The sequence below is a fragment of the Helianthus annuus genome, chromosome 10 (assembly GCF_002127325.2).
Source record: "Helianthus annuus cultivar XRQ/B chromosome 10, HanXRQr2.0-SUNRISE, whole genome shotgun sequence".
In the NCBI taxonomy this organism is placed as follows: domain Eukaryota; kingdom Viridiplantae; phylum Streptophyta; class Magnoliopsida; order Asterales; family Asteraceae; genus Helianthus; species Helianthus annuus.
Window position 1 is genome coordinate 126,246,920 of NC_035442.2, and position 16,739 is coordinate 126,263,658.

General features: G+C 35.0%; 1 protein-coding gene, 1 long non-coding RNA gene and 7 other non-coding genes across 10 annotated transcripts; 3 read left to right on the plus strand and 6 right to left on the minus strand.

Moving 5' to 3' along the window:
* Positions 1-1,034: 1,034 nt before the first annotated feature.
* On the plus strand, positions 1,035-1,106 carry TRNAG-UCC. The gene has a single exon. It is a non-coding gene; the product is annotated as a tRNA-Gly (tRNA).
* Positions 1,065-9,624, plus strand: LOC110884682. Of its 2 annotated transcripts, none has more exons than XR_002561444.2 (3): positions 1,065-1,309; positions 8,542-9,125; positions 9,387-9,624. It is a non-coding gene; the product is annotated as an uncharacterized LOC110884682 (long non-coding RNA). The 2 variants fall into 2 exon arrangements; XR_004869161.1 differs by lacking the exon at positions 1,065-1,309 and adding an exon at positions 7,345-8,004.
* On the minus strand, positions 2,865-2,936 carry TRNAP-AGG. The gene has a single exon. It is a non-coding gene; the product is annotated as a tRNA-Pro (tRNA).
* On the minus strand, positions 4,558-4,629 carry TRNAP-UGG. The gene has a single exon. It is a non-coding gene; the product is annotated as a tRNA-Pro (tRNA).
* Positions 5,898-5,969, minus strand: TRNAP-UGG. The gene has a single exon. It is a non-coding gene; the product is annotated as a tRNA-Pro (tRNA).
* On the minus strand, positions 7,573-7,644 carry TRNAP-UGG. The gene has a single exon. It is a non-coding gene; the product is annotated as a tRNA-Pro (tRNA).
* Positions 8,265-8,336, minus strand: TRNAP-UGG. The gene has a single exon. It is a non-coding gene; the product is annotated as a tRNA-Pro (tRNA).
* An 805-nt stretch (positions 9,625-10,429) lies between the features above and the next one.
* Positions 10,430-10,501, minus strand: TRNAP-CGG. The gene has a single exon. It is a non-coding gene; the product is annotated as a tRNA-Pro (tRNA).
* A 973-nt stretch (positions 10,502-11,474) lies between these two features.
* Positions 11,475-12,944, plus strand: LOC110884683 (pollen-specific protein SF3-like). Its single transcript, XM_022132407.2, has 5 exons — positions 11,475-11,807; positions 11,922-12,018; positions 12,151-12,191; positions 12,272-12,361; positions 12,448-12,944. The coding sequence occupies exons 1-5, from the start codon at positions 11,670-11,672 to the stop codon at positions 12,724-12,726; spliced, it is 645 nt and encodes a 214-aa protein (XP_021988099.1). The 5' UTR covers positions 11,475-11,669; the 3' UTR covers positions 12,727-12,944.
* The last annotated feature ends 3,795 nt before the right edge of the window (positions 12,945-16,739 follow it).

Consider the following 16,739-nt stretch of genomic DNA (forward strand, 5'->3'; position numbering starts at 1 on the left):
CTTTCCACAAAAAATTTCGTCTCATTTCAGAACTCTAAATAATTGCAGAACTTTCAGAACTCTTAATAAACAACCTTTTTTATATAGTTTTTTTTTTATTTTTAGAGCACTGTTATAATTTTTTCCATGTATTTTTATGATTACATACATGTTAAAACTAGTTTATCATTTTTTAGTATGTAATTTTATGATTAGACGTATGTAAACTTGTTTTTTTACATATATGTAATTAGTTGTTACACATATATACAATTTGATTATTATACATATGTAAACAACTCTTTAACATGTATGTAATCATAAAATACATATAATAAATAATAAAAGTACCCTAAATACAGAAATTTATATATAAAACAATTGTTTATTAGGAGTTATGAAAATTCTGTAATTATTTAGAGTTCTAAAATGATCTTCAGCCTATATATATATATATATATATATATATATATTAAATATTAAATATTGAGTACTTTTAAAACTCAATGCATAAATGTTTTAATTTATTGTTATTACCAAAACAACAAACTTATGTCCTATCTAAAGAGTAGTTTAAGATCAAATACAAATGATCCTAAAAATAAGAAATCGTACAAAGGGTGTCAAACAGACTCCGATTGACCTCATTCAAGAGGCACTGGGACCGTCTCATCAAACTCCACCATGTGAGATTTTAGGTTTTCACTTTTGGATTTATAGGTTGTAGATTTTAGAATTTTTGTTTATTAGGATTGTGTTTTTTTATTGATTATTGTGTCTTTTCTATGTGTTGCGTCACAATGTCTTTTTTCCTCGACATTGTGTTATATTTTTCGGCAATGTATTATATTTTGTTCGACATTATGTCATCTTATGCGATATATTGAGTCTTCATACACTTCTTATTTTTCAGTAGCTCATAGAATAACTTAACCCTCTAAACAATATCTTCATCTTTTTTGCAAACCATTTTATCCCCTAATAGCAACGAAGTCTTCATCTCTTTTTACAAAGCAATGAAGCATTATATTCACTAACAGAAACAAACAACAGCAGCGTTTGTAGTCCAACGGTTAGGATAATTGCCTTCCAAGCAATAGACCCGGGTTCGACTCCCGGCAAACGCATAATTTTTAAATTTTACAATTTTTTTAATCACAAAATTAACCGCTAAAATTTGCTTCTGAGATTACAACTCAAAACCTTTTCGTTTGCTGCAAAAAAGTGAGAAAACCATTCGAATTTGCCTTTTCATCTGCAACAAAAGGAAGTGTCGTCGAACGCCTTTTAGGTTTTCCAGTCTTTCACCGGCTGCAATCGGCGGTTAAAGGTTAGAATCAGTTCCTCTTCGTCTTTAATGTTTCACTTTTATTCGGTGTTTCTACAAGTTAACGAGTTATTATCAACATTGAAACTATGCTGAAGGCTATTTTTGATAAGTTATCAGTCGCAAAATTAGGTATTCGGATAGTAGACTTTTGATTCTGGAATGGAGGAGTGTATATATACATGTTCTGGATTTATAAATTTTCATATAGTGCCTTGTTATTCTGAGTTTATTATTAGCACAGCCATAGTTAGGGTTCCATAACCATCTGTGCTTGTCTGTTCATTTGGAAGTGCTAGTTTCATGAGGTGCTAAGTAAAAGGAATGAAATAAGTTATCTAATTCAGACTTTTTGAAATTCTGAACGATAATGAGATTGATGTGAGTCAAGTACAATCAGATAGAAATTTTGATTTCATGATCAATGTTTCTGTGGTTTTACTGTTTTAGAAAACAATTTAAGCTATTGGCTTCATGACTTGTGAGATTACACCGAAGCGTGTGTATTATTATTAGACTATGTGTTGTGGTGTATGTGAAATGTGAAAAAAAAGTGTGCCTTGTAGGCAATGGGGGCTTTCACATTTCACACATATTAACATGTGCTGTGGTAACGTGAATTGTGAACCAGATGCATTATTGTAAAATCTAGCAATTTAGGTTGAAGACGCATACGTGGTGGCAATCATTCACCTCCCCCTCGCACCCCCCGTGATCTGCTCCTCATGCTTTAGCTTTCTCGCCCCGTTGGCCTACATGGCTTCCCCTCCCCGCTCCATACTTCTACCACAATACATAGTCTTTTTATTACTGCAACACAACATTTTTCTTAGGTTTGTTTGCATAATTTAAGATGATTAATGATCGTAAGATTCAGGGACAGAATCTTGTCAGATTACAAGTAATTGTTGCTATTAAAGTTTTAGCTGATATGGGAGGAAAATATATTCTAAATATATAAAAGGACAAAGTAAGTATTGACAACTTCATTTAACTTAGAGTGCAGTGGCTTGAGGTGGCATTTCAAGAATCGAAATTGGTTCTTCTTTGACCCAAAATAAGTGTATACTACCCTTATGACTTCTTAGGCAAATCTTCATAGTTTATAAGTTATTGTACTTCAAAGTATTTACACAATTTCAATTGATCATATAACATTCTGCTTTCTGTATAATCGTTAGTTTTGCTGTTTTATGCATAATGTGGATTAATGTTAATTGCTGCAGCCAACCTAAATAGTCATTCTTACATTGTATATATATTTATAGTTATTGTAATCTGTCTACTTCCAAAAATGTTCTCATGAGAAGGAATCTTCTGTTTTATTAGTGTTTGCAATATGCAAGTTATTGTTAGAATTCCATTAATTTTGATTGGCAAAAATGCTTTATCGAATTCAGATCACAGTTTATCTGCTTTAAGATGATAATTTCTAAATAAAGTAGGAACATGTGATAAGTGTATTAAAGATATGATTGCTAAAATGATTTAAAGAATATGATCGACTCAGGAATAATTAAAATTTTTTTTCTTAGTATGTGATAGTTTCTTAAAAAAAGGGGCATTCCGAGAATTGAACTCGGGACCTCTCGCACCCTAAGCGAGAATCATACCACTAGACCAAATGCCCACTTGTTTATATCATCATTCTTTACGGTATTTATGTCCTTGATGAGAAATAACTGCTACCACAAAGATGTTAATCTGAAATGGTAAGAAATTTTATAATGCCTTATAATATGTTTTAAATATAACTACTGTCAGAAAATGTGTTGACTGTGGTCCACTTCATGTTTCCTAGAAAATTAGAAATTAATAGCCATAACTGACTAATTTTGAACTAGGCTTGTTGCAAGTTTACAATGATACTCAGGACCAAGATGTTATAAATAATTCAACCATGTCCTTAATCAGATCATTTGTATTATGCAACTGATTACATATATTAAGTGTTTTGTAATGTAAAGAATCTCTAGAGTTTGTTGGCTTCTCTTTTGTACTTGAATAAGACACTAATGCAATAACATAGGATTTTCACAGAAAATTTGTCAAGTTACAGATGTATAATCCGAATAGGTGTGAGGGGGCTCAAGGATTTTGTTATATGCTGCTACATATCATCTGTGTTTTGATGAATCAGCCATTTATTGCAGCTGAAAAATTAAGGTCATTTATATCTTTTAAATTATAAGTGCCGTCACTTTTTTTGTTAATTGACTAGGAATCTCTTCAGTATCATACACACACATACATAATTACATATACTTATACACAATTATGCACAAATAATTTAAAAATAAAGCAGGCTTGATTTATGATTGCTTATTTTGGTATATAAAGGTATTTTCACCAACTTGAATTTGGTGCCTAAATAAAAGCTTCCATAATCATGAGTTATATTTCTTGTCAAAAAATCTTGTTAGATCAATTGTCACATGTTTTATTATCTAATATCTTTTTAACAGGAAAAATGTTATAGAAAAATATAGAGTAAAATGCCAAAATCGTCCATGAGGTTTGGTCATATTTGCTTGTTTCATCCAAAATGGCTTTTTTGTGCATTTGAGTCCTTTAGGTTTGCGTTTTTATTGCCATTTTCATCCAAAACACTAACTCAGTTTATTTTTTTCAATTAAGATGAAGGGCATTTTTATCCCTTTGGATGGAACAAGCAAATATTAGATCTCAGGGATGATTTTGTCATTTTTACATTTTCATTTTATATTCTTTTATTACTTGTTTCTGTTTTTATATTTGTTATTTTTTAATAACTTCTTTGATATATATGACATTTTGATTAAAAAAAAAGTTATATTATGTATTACAATCCCTTAAAATACCTATAAAAATTTTATGCAACCAATCCGACTTGAACCGGACCGAAAAATCATAGCGATAGACAAACAATACCTAAAATTTTCCGCTGGGTCCGCCACTGGTGATTTTAATAAAGTTATTAAAAATAATAAAATGGGGATATATAAAACAAAACTGTAAGATTAAAATGCCAAAATCGTCCCTGAGGTTTGGTTATGTTTGCTTGTTTCATCCAAAAGGACAAAAATGTCCTTCACCTTAAAAGAAAAAATAAACTAAGTTAGTAATTTGGATGGAAATGAAAATAAAACGCATACCTGAAAAACTCAAATGTACAAAAAAGTCATTTTGGATGGAACAAGAAAACATGACTAAACCTCAGGGGCGATTTTGGCATTTTACTAAAAAATCTATATAGTTGAGTATTTTGAAATGGGGCATTCCGAGAATCGAACTTGGGACCTCTCGCACCCAAAGCGAGAATCATACCACTAGACCAAATGCCCGTTTGCTTTATATGTATGATTTTATTCTTTAAAAGTGTTATTGGAAACTGAATTCACTGGTGTTGCATTGTTAATATGTCGTCTTTCATGAAATGCACAGTTGTTTGAAGTATGTAGAACCATGTTGTGCATACATCAACAAATTTTCATTAAATGTTATATATTCCTGTTTAGAATCAGTTCATTTAACTGTCAGTAGCTTGAGGTTACAGTCTCTGAAGCAAGAAGGTTTTGGTGCTTTTTGTCTTTAATTTGCTATCTGAGCTCTGCAAAGTGAAATACTGCATATTCTAGTTGTTGCAAACCAGCATATATGCAGATGCTTTGCTTTTGACCAAGACATCTGGAGCCTTGGTGAAAACAGAAAATCCTTGAATCGTTGGTACAGTAACATCTAGCAATGATTGAAAAGTCATATCTCATTGATGGTAGATTATAGGTTCAGATCTGTATTCTGTGCCTTTGAGTTTAAGCCAACTTTGACCCGGTATTAAGTATGACACATGTTAGAGAACTAGAGATGCATCAAATATGATAGTTTTCTGAATTGTGATTACATTTGGCCACCTTTTGAAACCACTAAAGATTACATTTAGTCAACTTTGGTTTGCAATTTAAACAACTGTTGAATATATCTTTTCAGAAGTTTAAGACTGCACTTGTGAAAACAGTCATAAAACTAAAGAGAATAGCAAACTGGCAATTTGTGGGCAGAGGATTGAATATTATAAATAATACACATGTATATGTAAATACATGTATAATAGTTTAAATGATACTGTATAACTTGTAATTGAGAAGTTTTGGCTGTTAAAGAAAATCAAACTTTCTTCTGCTTTTGAAAAGCAGACTACCTATTTAGATTTCTTTAACACTAACAAGGGAATGTTGGTTTGTCTGCGACTTATAATCTGTTCTCTAGGTAGCTGTTTTAGCTTGAGTCTTGACGTGCTGGTTTATTTATTCTGGTATTGCTGTTGCCAACTTTTTATCAACTTGGTGCGCAAGATTCCTTTGGCAAAAAATAATGACCTTACATTTGCCTAATCTGGCAGTGAAGTTACATATGCTTGTCATGAGTTAATTTTTTTTTGAAAGAATCTTTTCAGATCCAGAAGCACATGTTTGTAGCATAAGAGATTACTTTGATAGGTAGTTTTGTTTCCAAAAGTTATGAATTGACTTGAGTTGATGTCAGTAAATTAAAAAAAAAAAAATAGTGGCACTTCAAGATACATGTGAAATGAATGGAATGTTTCAAAAAAAGGGGGGCATTCCGAGAATCGAACTCGGGACCTCTCGCACCCAAAGCGAGAATCATACCACTAGACCAAATGCCCACATGCTTTATGTCACCTGTTTTTTAATTTATAATCACCATGAAATATGAGTGTACTAAAGTTAATATATTCAAAGTCTGTAGAATAATTGAATTTGAGGTGGTTTTACTTTTAGTTCTAGACTTTTACGCTATAAACTCGGGTGTAGAATCATTGCTAAGTTAATAGTGAAATGTTTTATATTCTGCGGCTCTGCGCAGATGTTTAACAAATCTGCAAATTATGCTAGTGTCCTTAATTCATCAAAGGTGTTTGGTTAACAAATAAGATCTGTATGCTTAAACGATACACATACGTACTTCATCAGAGACAAAACTTAAAAACTACTTCTGCAGCATCGTTTAATCACTTGAAGAGTAGGAAGACCATAAAAACGTCACTACAAGCCTTGGTACAATTAATGGGAAGATCCTTAATATACCAATTTTTTTTTTTTCTCAGATTAAGGTGACATATTTTATAAATAACCAGAAAAGTCTATCAAATACCCACCCACAAACCACCATGACACAAGTGCAGAGCGCCTAGCATCACACCCTTAATAGTGTTGATTATCTTGTAAACATATCAATCACCTGAGGTAGTAATGATTCATAATCATGTGGATTTTCTTCTTGTGTAGGCTTGCACGAACCGATTAAGTCCAAAAGGGAATGCGACATGTTTGAGATTGTTTAGATCAAAGACACACAATGATGTGCATAAATATTAAGAAAAGACTCAGTGTTTAGAGAAAAATGAAAGGGCACTAATGCGTATTATTCTTCTTAAAAGAGCAAAAGATCTGCAATGTTAATGCAGGCCCCTAGAGTAAAAGATATAATATAGTCATATGCTCTAAAGACAGGTGATCACCCTCTTTGCTCGTGGAAACACAGACCTGAGGCTCTCATCATCTGTCATTCAGTGATCAACTCTTTTGTTTATGGTAACATAAGACTTAGAGCTTTCATCACTTTTATTATCCTAATCTTTTAGTATACATCTCAACAGGTCCTGAGAACTGAAAGGTTCATACCAAGCAAGTGTGGGGTCCACAAGCATTACTGATAAACTCACAAAACATGATAATACAGACCCAAACCCTCTTTTTGGGTGTGCAAATGCCAGCTTATCTCTTCTAACCTAAGCCAAAACTCTGTAAATGCTTAAGCGAACGGCCTTGTGACTGTTAGGACATGTTTAGCATAGAACAATACTAACATCAAAGACACTTTGAATCGAAATGTTTTAGTTAAATCATTTTAGGTCTCCTTAACGCTAACAAAGGAATGTTGTTTGTGTGTGTAACTCATAATCCAGAGATTATGCAGACGCTCAACAAGCATCTTGCTGTCTTCTGGTTTTGATTTGTTCTTCATATTTGGTAATTTGGTAATTGTTTTAGGTTGGCATGTAGTTTTTGTTGGCTGATTCTGGTAATGCAGTTGCCAACTTTTTAACAACATGTGCCTTCGAATCTTGGCAAAAAGTAATGAAGTTACATTTCCTAATACGGTAGTGAAGCTACATGTGCGTGTCAAGAGTTGAATCAACTGAGAAGCATATGTTCGTGGCATAGAATATTACCTATAACAAAAATAAGATTTTTTTAACCAAAAAAGGGGCATTCCGAGAATCGAACTCGGGACCTCTCGCACCCAAAGCGAGAATCATACCACTAGACCAAATGCCCTGCTGTTATCTATCTAAATATATCTATCTTATATGTGCTTTTTAGACAGGAACTACTACTGCCATTTTACATTGTTGAGTTGTAAATATTTGGGAATTGTGATAATCGTGATGCTGATATGTGGGTTCACACGAGTACTTGAAACAGCCATCTTAAGACATGCTTTTTTATGAATGTATATGCACGTACACGGTACATGTATAGTAGTTTAAATGGTCAGCAAGAATCATACCATCTTTCGTGTTTAATTTGTTTTGCAGATTTGGTGATAGAAGCACCTTGTTGCTTTATGATTGCTTTTTCTTGTAATTCGATTGCATGTTTTCATAATTCGGTTACATTTGCTTACAGCTTGTTCAGGTAAATGTAGCTACATATATTTGCTATGGAGTTGCATCCTCTCATGAATAATGGACATTAGAAAAGGCACACAATTGAATGTATGAACAGAATCTTTTCAGAAATAGAAGCACATGCTAGTTGCATTTATATAATATATAAGTTTAGTAGGTAGATTTGTTTCCAAAGTCTTGAGTTAACTTTAGGCTCATTTAATATAAAATTGAACAGAACAGTGGCACTTTAAAAATAATAATTAAATTGCTATTTTTTTTAAAAAGGGGGCATTCCGAGAATCGAACTCGGGACCTCTCGCACCCAAAGCGAGAATCATACCACTAGACCAAATGCCCACATGCTTTATATGCCTGTTTTTATTTGTAATTACAATGCTTAAAGTATGAATTTACTGACATTACATTAAGTTGAGTGAATTTGAGGTTCTTTCACTTTTAATTATAGACTTCTATGCTATATACTCAGGTATAGAATCACTGCTAAGTTAGCCTTTTGAAGTTTTTATAGCTCTAATAATATGATATTTCCTATTCTGCGCAGATGTTTGATTAATCTGCAAATTATGCTAGACTAGATCCGTTCACAAGTGCCTATTGAAGAATCAAATCTTAGCCACGAGAAGACTCAGATCCGTTCAACCTACAGACATCCCCGAGGAAAGCTTGAGCGTACAATCACCGGATTAATCTGCAAAACAAGAACACCGTTAGGCTCGTCACAACCCATGGGCATGAGAATAAGAACTCGTTTGATAGGCGAAATTACGGTTTAGTGAGAAAGTAAGAGAGAGAGTGTACCTTGTGAATGTAGATCTTCTGACTTCTTCCTATTTAGATGTCACTTCCATTCAGATGAGATGGTCCCCACTCCCCACGGCTCTGACCATTTTGGTGACACCTGGCATGCATCTATTGGTGGAAAACATTCCATGCCCAAAGTGTGCATGTGGGTGTTGACGCTATCCTTGCTCTGATTGGTGGAAAGGGAATCTACACTCGGGATGTGGATGGTGTGTGATCTGCTGTGCGCGGGACCACTGTAAGGTAAGAAGTGTGACACTATTATTAGATGTGTCGCAGATATGCTGCCACGTGTCTCGGGTGGTATTATCATCGGTTGATCGGGTATATTCCTCTATACCTATCATCACCTTATTGATGTTTATGTTGTAAAACTTTTTAATCGCTTGACTTATTTTTAAGACCCAAACCCGCTTTTTGGGTGTGTAATGTAAACATTCTCAGGAGCTAGGACTATGAGGACATATGTATCATAGAACAATAACAAGGGATTGTTATTTGTGTGTGTAACTTATAATCCAAAAATCATGCACAAATGCAATTAACAACCATCTTACTGTCTTCCGGTTTTGATCTGTTCTGCAGGTTTTGTTAACTATTTTCGCTTGACGTGTTCGTTTATGTTTGCTTATTCCGGTAATGCAGCTACCAACTTTTCACCAGCTTTTGCCTAATTTGGTAGTGAAGTTGCATATGCTTGTCTTGAGTTGAATTTATGGAGAGGATCTTTTCAGATCCAGAAGCACATGTTTGTACTTTGATAGGAAGTTTTGTATTGACTTTAACACTCTTAAAATATCAAATTACAAAAACAGTATTAAAATATTGTCTTGCTTTTTCAGTTTTTCGTTTCATAGTTATGCAAGAATCATTGTCATCAATGACGCTATTATGTGTGAAGTAGAGGTGTTCACGGCCCTGTTAGTCTTTGTGGCTTGTAATATCTAAATTTGCTGGTCTGGGATAGAACCTGTTAACAATCTTTCGGTTGCCAATGGCCTCTTCAAGTCCCAATCCATAATCAAATGAATAACACACGTTGAATTTAACTCTCAATCTTATTAACCAGAAAAATGTAACTCTAAAACGATTACAAACTCATAACCATAATCACAACTTTGGTTAGGTTATATGGACCATGACTCGGTGTAATCAAAGATGGACTTGAACTCCTAATTAGACTTTAAATAAAACCCACATGTTTATCTAATAATCTAACTAGCTATCTCCAGTTAATTGATTAATTTATTACTTGAACCTAATATCCATATGCTCGAAATTCGGCCCAACCCGTCACTGCCGTGTGATCGGGAACTACGTCCAACACCTCTTAGCCTAGTGACACCAAATGTTTTTCCCCCACTAAATTGGTGCGGGCTCGAGCCACACAAATTAGGCAATAGATGGATTTTAAGAGAAAACATTTTTTTGGTTAACGATTTAACTTCACGTGCATTTGTTCGTAAATGTAACTACATTATTTCTTGTGTGAACTTTCAAGGAAAGAAATACTATTATAATTATGTGAAGCATCTGGGTAGGTTGTGGAGGATCAAATCAATGTACACACTAAACATTAAGAAAAAAACAAAAACAAAAACAAAAAACAGCTAGAAAAAATAAGTTATGGGGCATTCCGAGAATCGAACTCGGGACCTCTCGCACCCGAAGCGAGAATCATACCACTAGACCAAATGCCCACTTGTCTGTCTTATATAGCCTGTATTATAATTTATTTATTGTAATGGCTTCGGTAATTATGCAAGCATTTATACTCGATGACTACTACTTGTTCAAAGATAAAATAGCTATGATTCTAAACTATGTAAAATTAAAAAAGAAAAATAAACATTTTGAAGCTTTTTTTTTCTATAACATCTAATTTAAATTTAAATAGCTACGATTAGAGGAACATTCAAATTTTTAAATGGATAAACACGAATGGGACACATTAAAAATATTAAATTTATGGACCAATCTAAATGAGTCATGTTATCGGAATACTCCTTCCCACTCTTATATGTGTTGGATGCATACCCTCTAGTCATCACATCAGTCCATTAGTCATGTGATACAGACATAACAGTTTTTATAAGACCATATATATACCTTTATATGAGCATATACATGCTGGCTGCTCTATACAGGCATATCCCGTACCATACAACACTCTATAGTCTATGCGAGCATATACAGGTAACATACATGCCGTATATGAGAGTATAGAACCGTACAACCTCAAATCAATAAGGGGTTGATTAGTAACGTAGATGGTGTGTGTATAATCTCTCCTGGTTTAACTTGGTGTGGTAAACTAGATCCTTAATTGTATGGCAATTGACTCTCTTAATCATGTTAGTCATGTAATACTATTAGATTTTAGAGTTTTCTTGGTATCATATTTGATGTAATTTTCTTGGTATCCTTATTTCTATGTTGTTTCAATAATAGTTCACCTTTTATAATTTTACATTTTGTTTTAGGACAAAGAGTCATAGAAAAGGTAACAATTGTACAATTCAGTTATTTAATTTTACATTCTCATTTTCAGTAAAGGTTTTAGATCTTTTTAAATCTTTTTTATTGGTGACATGGTTTCTAAAAATATAAGAGGAAGGAAAAGAAAGGAAAACAACAGGAAATGCATGAAGATCGGATCAAAGAATGGGTGTTGATAACTCTTTTTTTTCCCTTAATTTGCTGCAATCCACACACCAACAATTTTTCATCTCTTTTTAAAGGACATGAAAATCATGATTCAAGAACAAAACAATAAAGGAGTTTCTTGAGAGTTCGGAGTTCTTTTTCTTGCGTTATTTATCCAAATAACAAGAGAAAAAGAACTCTTTCAATAACCAGAAGAAAAAAATGAAATCATTCACAGGAACAACCCAAAAATGCACAGTCTGCGAGAAAACTGTGTATTTGGTTGATAAATTAGTAGCTAATCAACGTGTTTATCATAAAGCCTGCTTCCGATGCCATCATTGCAATAGTACCCTCAAGGTCATATATTACTTTTTATTTGTTCCGACCCCTATATATTATATTTTATAAAACATTATATATATATATATGTATATAAATTATTTTTTCTCACCAAACTACCATATGTTGCAGCTTAGCAACTTCAATTCTTTCGACGGAGTCGTTTATTGTAGGCATCACTTTGATCAACTCTTCAAGAGAACTGGCAGCTTGGAAAAAAGTTTTGATGGTAAAATTATATTAACACTTATTATTTTTGTTATTAGTAGTAGTAGTAGTAGTCGTAGTAATAGTATTGTTATTATTATTATTTTTTTTCCAACATAACAACACAAGATTTCTATTTGATGTTGTGTTTTAGGAACACCAAAGTTCAAGCCAGAAAGAACATTTAGTCAAGAGGTAGTTTTCCACCATTTGGACAGATTTACCTTTTATTGTGACCAATTGAGCTCATTTATATTTTGCTTTCTTTGTACCAGACTCAGAGTGCAAACAGACTCTCAAGTTTCTTTGAGGGTACCCGCGACAAATGTAATGCGTGTGCCAAGATCGTTTATCCAATCGAGCGGGTAAACAAACATCATAACTACCATTGCATTTTCGCAACGAATATCATGTCACTTATTCTAATATTAGTTATGATAATGAAATAAAGGTTAAGGTGGATGGAACTGCATACCACAGAGCTTGTTTCAAATGCTGTCATGGGGGGTGCACTATAAGCCCATCAAACTACATTGCTCATGAAGGCAGGCTTTATTGCAAGCACCACCACATCCAACTCTTTAAGAAGAAAGGAAACTACAGCCAACTCGAGGTCGAAGAAACGGTTGCAGCTCCTGCTGAATCCGAAACCCAAAACGCCGAAACCCAAAACGCTGAAACCCAAAACGCTGACACCCAGAACACTGACACCCAAAATGCAGCCGTTTAATAGCTCGATATGATGAAGTTTCATTGCTCCGAGATCTTAAGTTCATGTCGTGTTATAAACTGAACTAGCTCGCGATTTTGTTTTTGTCCAACACTTGATTGTGTTGTATTCAATCTAATAAATTTTGTTCTCAAAACAAACCCCTGAGTTGGAATACCTGTATTTTAAACAACATGTTTCCTGTATTATTAAAAAAACATGGCGCGGTTGATACAGAATCACATAAGCATTTGTACGTAATGGCATGAGAGCGAAAGGGAGACTATTATGTGGTGATACAACAACACTATCATCTATCATAGTTAGATCACCTGGTAAGGACATTGCCTTTCACCCAAGTCCCGGGTAAGAATCCAAAAAGTTGCTACAACAATCCAGCCCAAAAATAGCCCCCCTTGGATTCGACCTCTGGACCTCCCGGACAAAAACCCCACATAAGTAGGTAAAGACTCTCACCTTTGACCAGTTTGACGGGCCATCACTGGGATCATACTATCACAGTTAACTTAGGTATAATTATTTTAAGGGTAAATTACACTTTTTGTCCTTTATGTTTGTATCAGATTGCAATGGATAGCCTTTAACTTCAATAATTACAGTCGCAGTCCAAAAAAAACCATTACACTATTCGTCCTTTGCCCATAACCTGGTTAAAATTTTCAGTTAGTGTGTACACGGAGTCGTTTAGTGTGTAGACTTAACACGTACATTCATGCTTCATAATCTTGGGCCGCACAAACCACACTCAAGTCACACTTTGTTCACACTTCGTTCATGGACCAAACCTCCTCTTTTAGTAATTAGGAGCCCTCGGCCCAAAACTCTTTGAAGCCCAAGAGGGGCCCGATTCATGTATGGGAACGTATACGTACCCATGAATTGTGAATGTCCTTCATAATAGGCAGAAAACCCTAGTTCCTCTCCCCTCAAACTATCGACGGCAGTGATCTCAATTCGAAGCGTCGCCTTTATTGATCGAGTCTCTTCGCTGGAAGCATCATCATCCGTTTGATTCGACTAACGACTCTACAAACTCTCGGTTAGTGTAACCATCCGTAGTATGATTCCTTTTGATTGTTCACGAGTACGTATGACGTGTTATCGAGTGCAACGATGAACGTGAATCCGTGTGAAACGTGTTAAATAGTTAAGGTTTGCATGATTACACTGTTGGTATAAATCTGATTCAAGATGCTTTGTGCTCTAGAATGTTAATCAAGTCTTAATACAACTTAAGTTAGGCCGATGTTAAGGTGCATGTTATGTACTAGCCGAACCAGTAGAAGGAATAACGATTATCTGTTGTTGTGCAATTGAGAATATGGATAACACATGTGCAGGTGTTGGGTAGATTATAGATGAGTAAATATACATGATTATGATTTAGAAATTTGTATGAATCGGTTTGTTCATGGTGAGTTGATTTATGTTATGTATGATGATGATAATATTCTAATCATCAGGTGATGATTAAGGTAGGGTAGTATTAAATTGAGGCAGCACATGATTACTTAATGGGGGCTGTACACCATGTGTGTAATTTAAAACATTCAAATTCAATAGTGGGATTTTAAATGCAAACTTGCATATACACGTGTAGGATTTTAGATATGTGGGCATGGCCAGCCCTGGGGTGGGCGGGGAGGACCACGGTCAGGGCCCGATATTTCGAGGGGCACGTTTTTTATGAAAAAAACCGATATGTATATGTAAAAAAATTTTTAGTAGGGTACACCCATACAAACACCAACATAGGCCTCCTTATAAAACTATTCTTATGGTTTAGATTAGTTATTAACCCCTTTGACATTAGGTTTTGACCTTTAGTGAGCCTAATACCCAATTTCGTTAAGGCCTAGGGCACATTTTTTCAAGCTCGAATAGGGTACACGAATTCTCAGGACCGGCCCTGTATGTGGGCATGTGGGCCTATTTATGCCAACAAATACAACCTGAGAGTTAATTTTGAAATGCATGGCAATTGAAAAAGAAATATATAATACTCTTGTTGCACATGGGTCGAAGTCCCCTTTCTCTTTGGGCCGATAAGGTGTATGTTGAATTGTATGTGCAGCATGTTTGAATTGAGGGTATATATTAGGTGTAAAATATTATTATATGAATTGGTAATTCAAGTACATGAAAACTGTGGGGTTTGGGGAATGCGAGTAAAACATTCAGTTGTAAATATATATATGATGGCAGAATTTTTAGCACATGTACAGATATATCATTACGTGAGTGCTACTATATGACAGCTTGTTAACCTGATTCACTTAAAACTTGAGTTGTTTGGAAACACTAGAGTATTGCATGACCCTACATACGTGTACTTACGTTTATTATATATTAGGTCGCGTGTAACGGACTTAACATTTAACGCGTAGAAGTACGTAATCATAAACCGAGCAACCTAAGGTGGGTTCATTCCTTTTGAGCATGCGTCCCGGTGGGTGGGACAGTCAAATGGGTATTCCTGAGAGGAATAAGTCTTTTAGGTAAAAACTGGGATGTTAGATAATACACTCTTTTCCTATCACCTTAAGTCTCATCTTATACTGAATTAGTTACCTGAGAGGTAACGGGGTATTAGCTGATAGCGCTATTAGGCTTGGCAACCTCACACCGTACCTGAGAGGACGGGCGTGAACTAATGACCTTAATCATGACCAATGCTTAGATAGGGGGCATTGGGGACGGGCAAAACAATCTGGTAGCCATCTTGTACGGTACTCGAGTTATTATCAACATTATTATCAATGAACTGAACTAAACACTTGGTAACTAACGTTTTCGTAAAACTATGAACTCACCAGTGTGGTCTGACATACGTGTTGCATGCTCGCAGGTCGTTGGATTTCTTGGATATGGGACTTGCTGTCTGGAATGGCTGGAGCGGTCATGGGTCGAACTGATTGGATACACATGACAGGCTTACTGATTTTCATACATTTGGTTTTGAAACATTTAAACAATGGTTTACTTATTGCTTCCATTGAACTTGTTGGATTTTATTAAACTTATTGTTTAATATATTTTTATTTATAATTGACAACTCCATTTGAAATCTTGTTATGAGTTCAATATGATTAGTGGCTAGATCCTGGTATGTAACACACCTAGCGGGGTTTCCGCATGTGGTATTTTGGGGGTGTGAAAGTTTGGTATCAGAGCTACTGGTTATAGTGAACTAGGTTTTAAAACGTTTTTATAAAACCAGACTATAACCGAACAGTTCAGAAATCGACCATGACACTCAGCTCCAGATTGCAAGGTTCGTCTTTCGTCTACTTATTGCATAGCATACCTAGTGTACACTTATTTATGACATTGCATGTGAATGCACACTTGGCACTATAGTATGAGTTCATGTGTTACTAGTCCATGTTATGTGTTTTGATAGTGTGACTTTCCTCTGAACCTTTATAATCTATGTTATAGTGTCTTTTGTTTTGCTACTCAAAAATTGAGGAACCTTTTATCACGAGTTGGAAGGAGCTGAGATGAACATGCAAATCGCATTGTTATTATGGGTGCACACATAATAATAATAATGTGGGGTGCATGCGAGTCCCAGTGATGTTTAACGAGTGTGAAAGGGGTTCCGCTCTGTTGTCTGATGTAAACTTGGTAGTCTGTAGAAATCGTCGTGATGTTTGACTTCTACTCAAGTCTAACCCTTAACCTTTTTTCCCTTCTTTTATATAGAATCATGAGTGGACGTAATGGTGGACGTGGTGGTGGCCGCTGCGGGGGATGTGGCAACATTGCTATGACTCAGGCCGAGTTAACCGACCTGATCAACACTCATGTGGCTGAAACCCTAGCGGCTTATCAGGCTGGTACAATATGTGCCAATTATTCCTTATCCCTGTGTTGCGTACCCAGATTTTAACTGTGTGTTGTGCTCTCTTTCGTTTTTAGGTCAACCCGTGAATCAAAACAATCCACCTGTTTGCACGTTTAAGACGTTCATGGATTGTAAGCCACAAACATTCAGTGGGACTGAAGGA

Coding starts and splice junctions, on each gene's coding strand:
- LOC110884683 (XM_022132407.2), top strand. CDS start 11,670: ATGAAATCATTCACAGGAACAACCCAAAAATGCACAGTCTGCGAGAAA. Junction 12,019..12,150: donor CTTGGAAAAAAGTTTTGATG/GTAAAATTATAT, acceptor GTTGTGTTTTAG/GAACACCAAAGTTCAAGCCA. Junction 12,192..12,271: donor AAAGAACATTTAGTCAAGAG/GTAGTTTTCCAC, acceptor TCTTTGTACCAG/ACTCAGAGTGCAAACAGACT.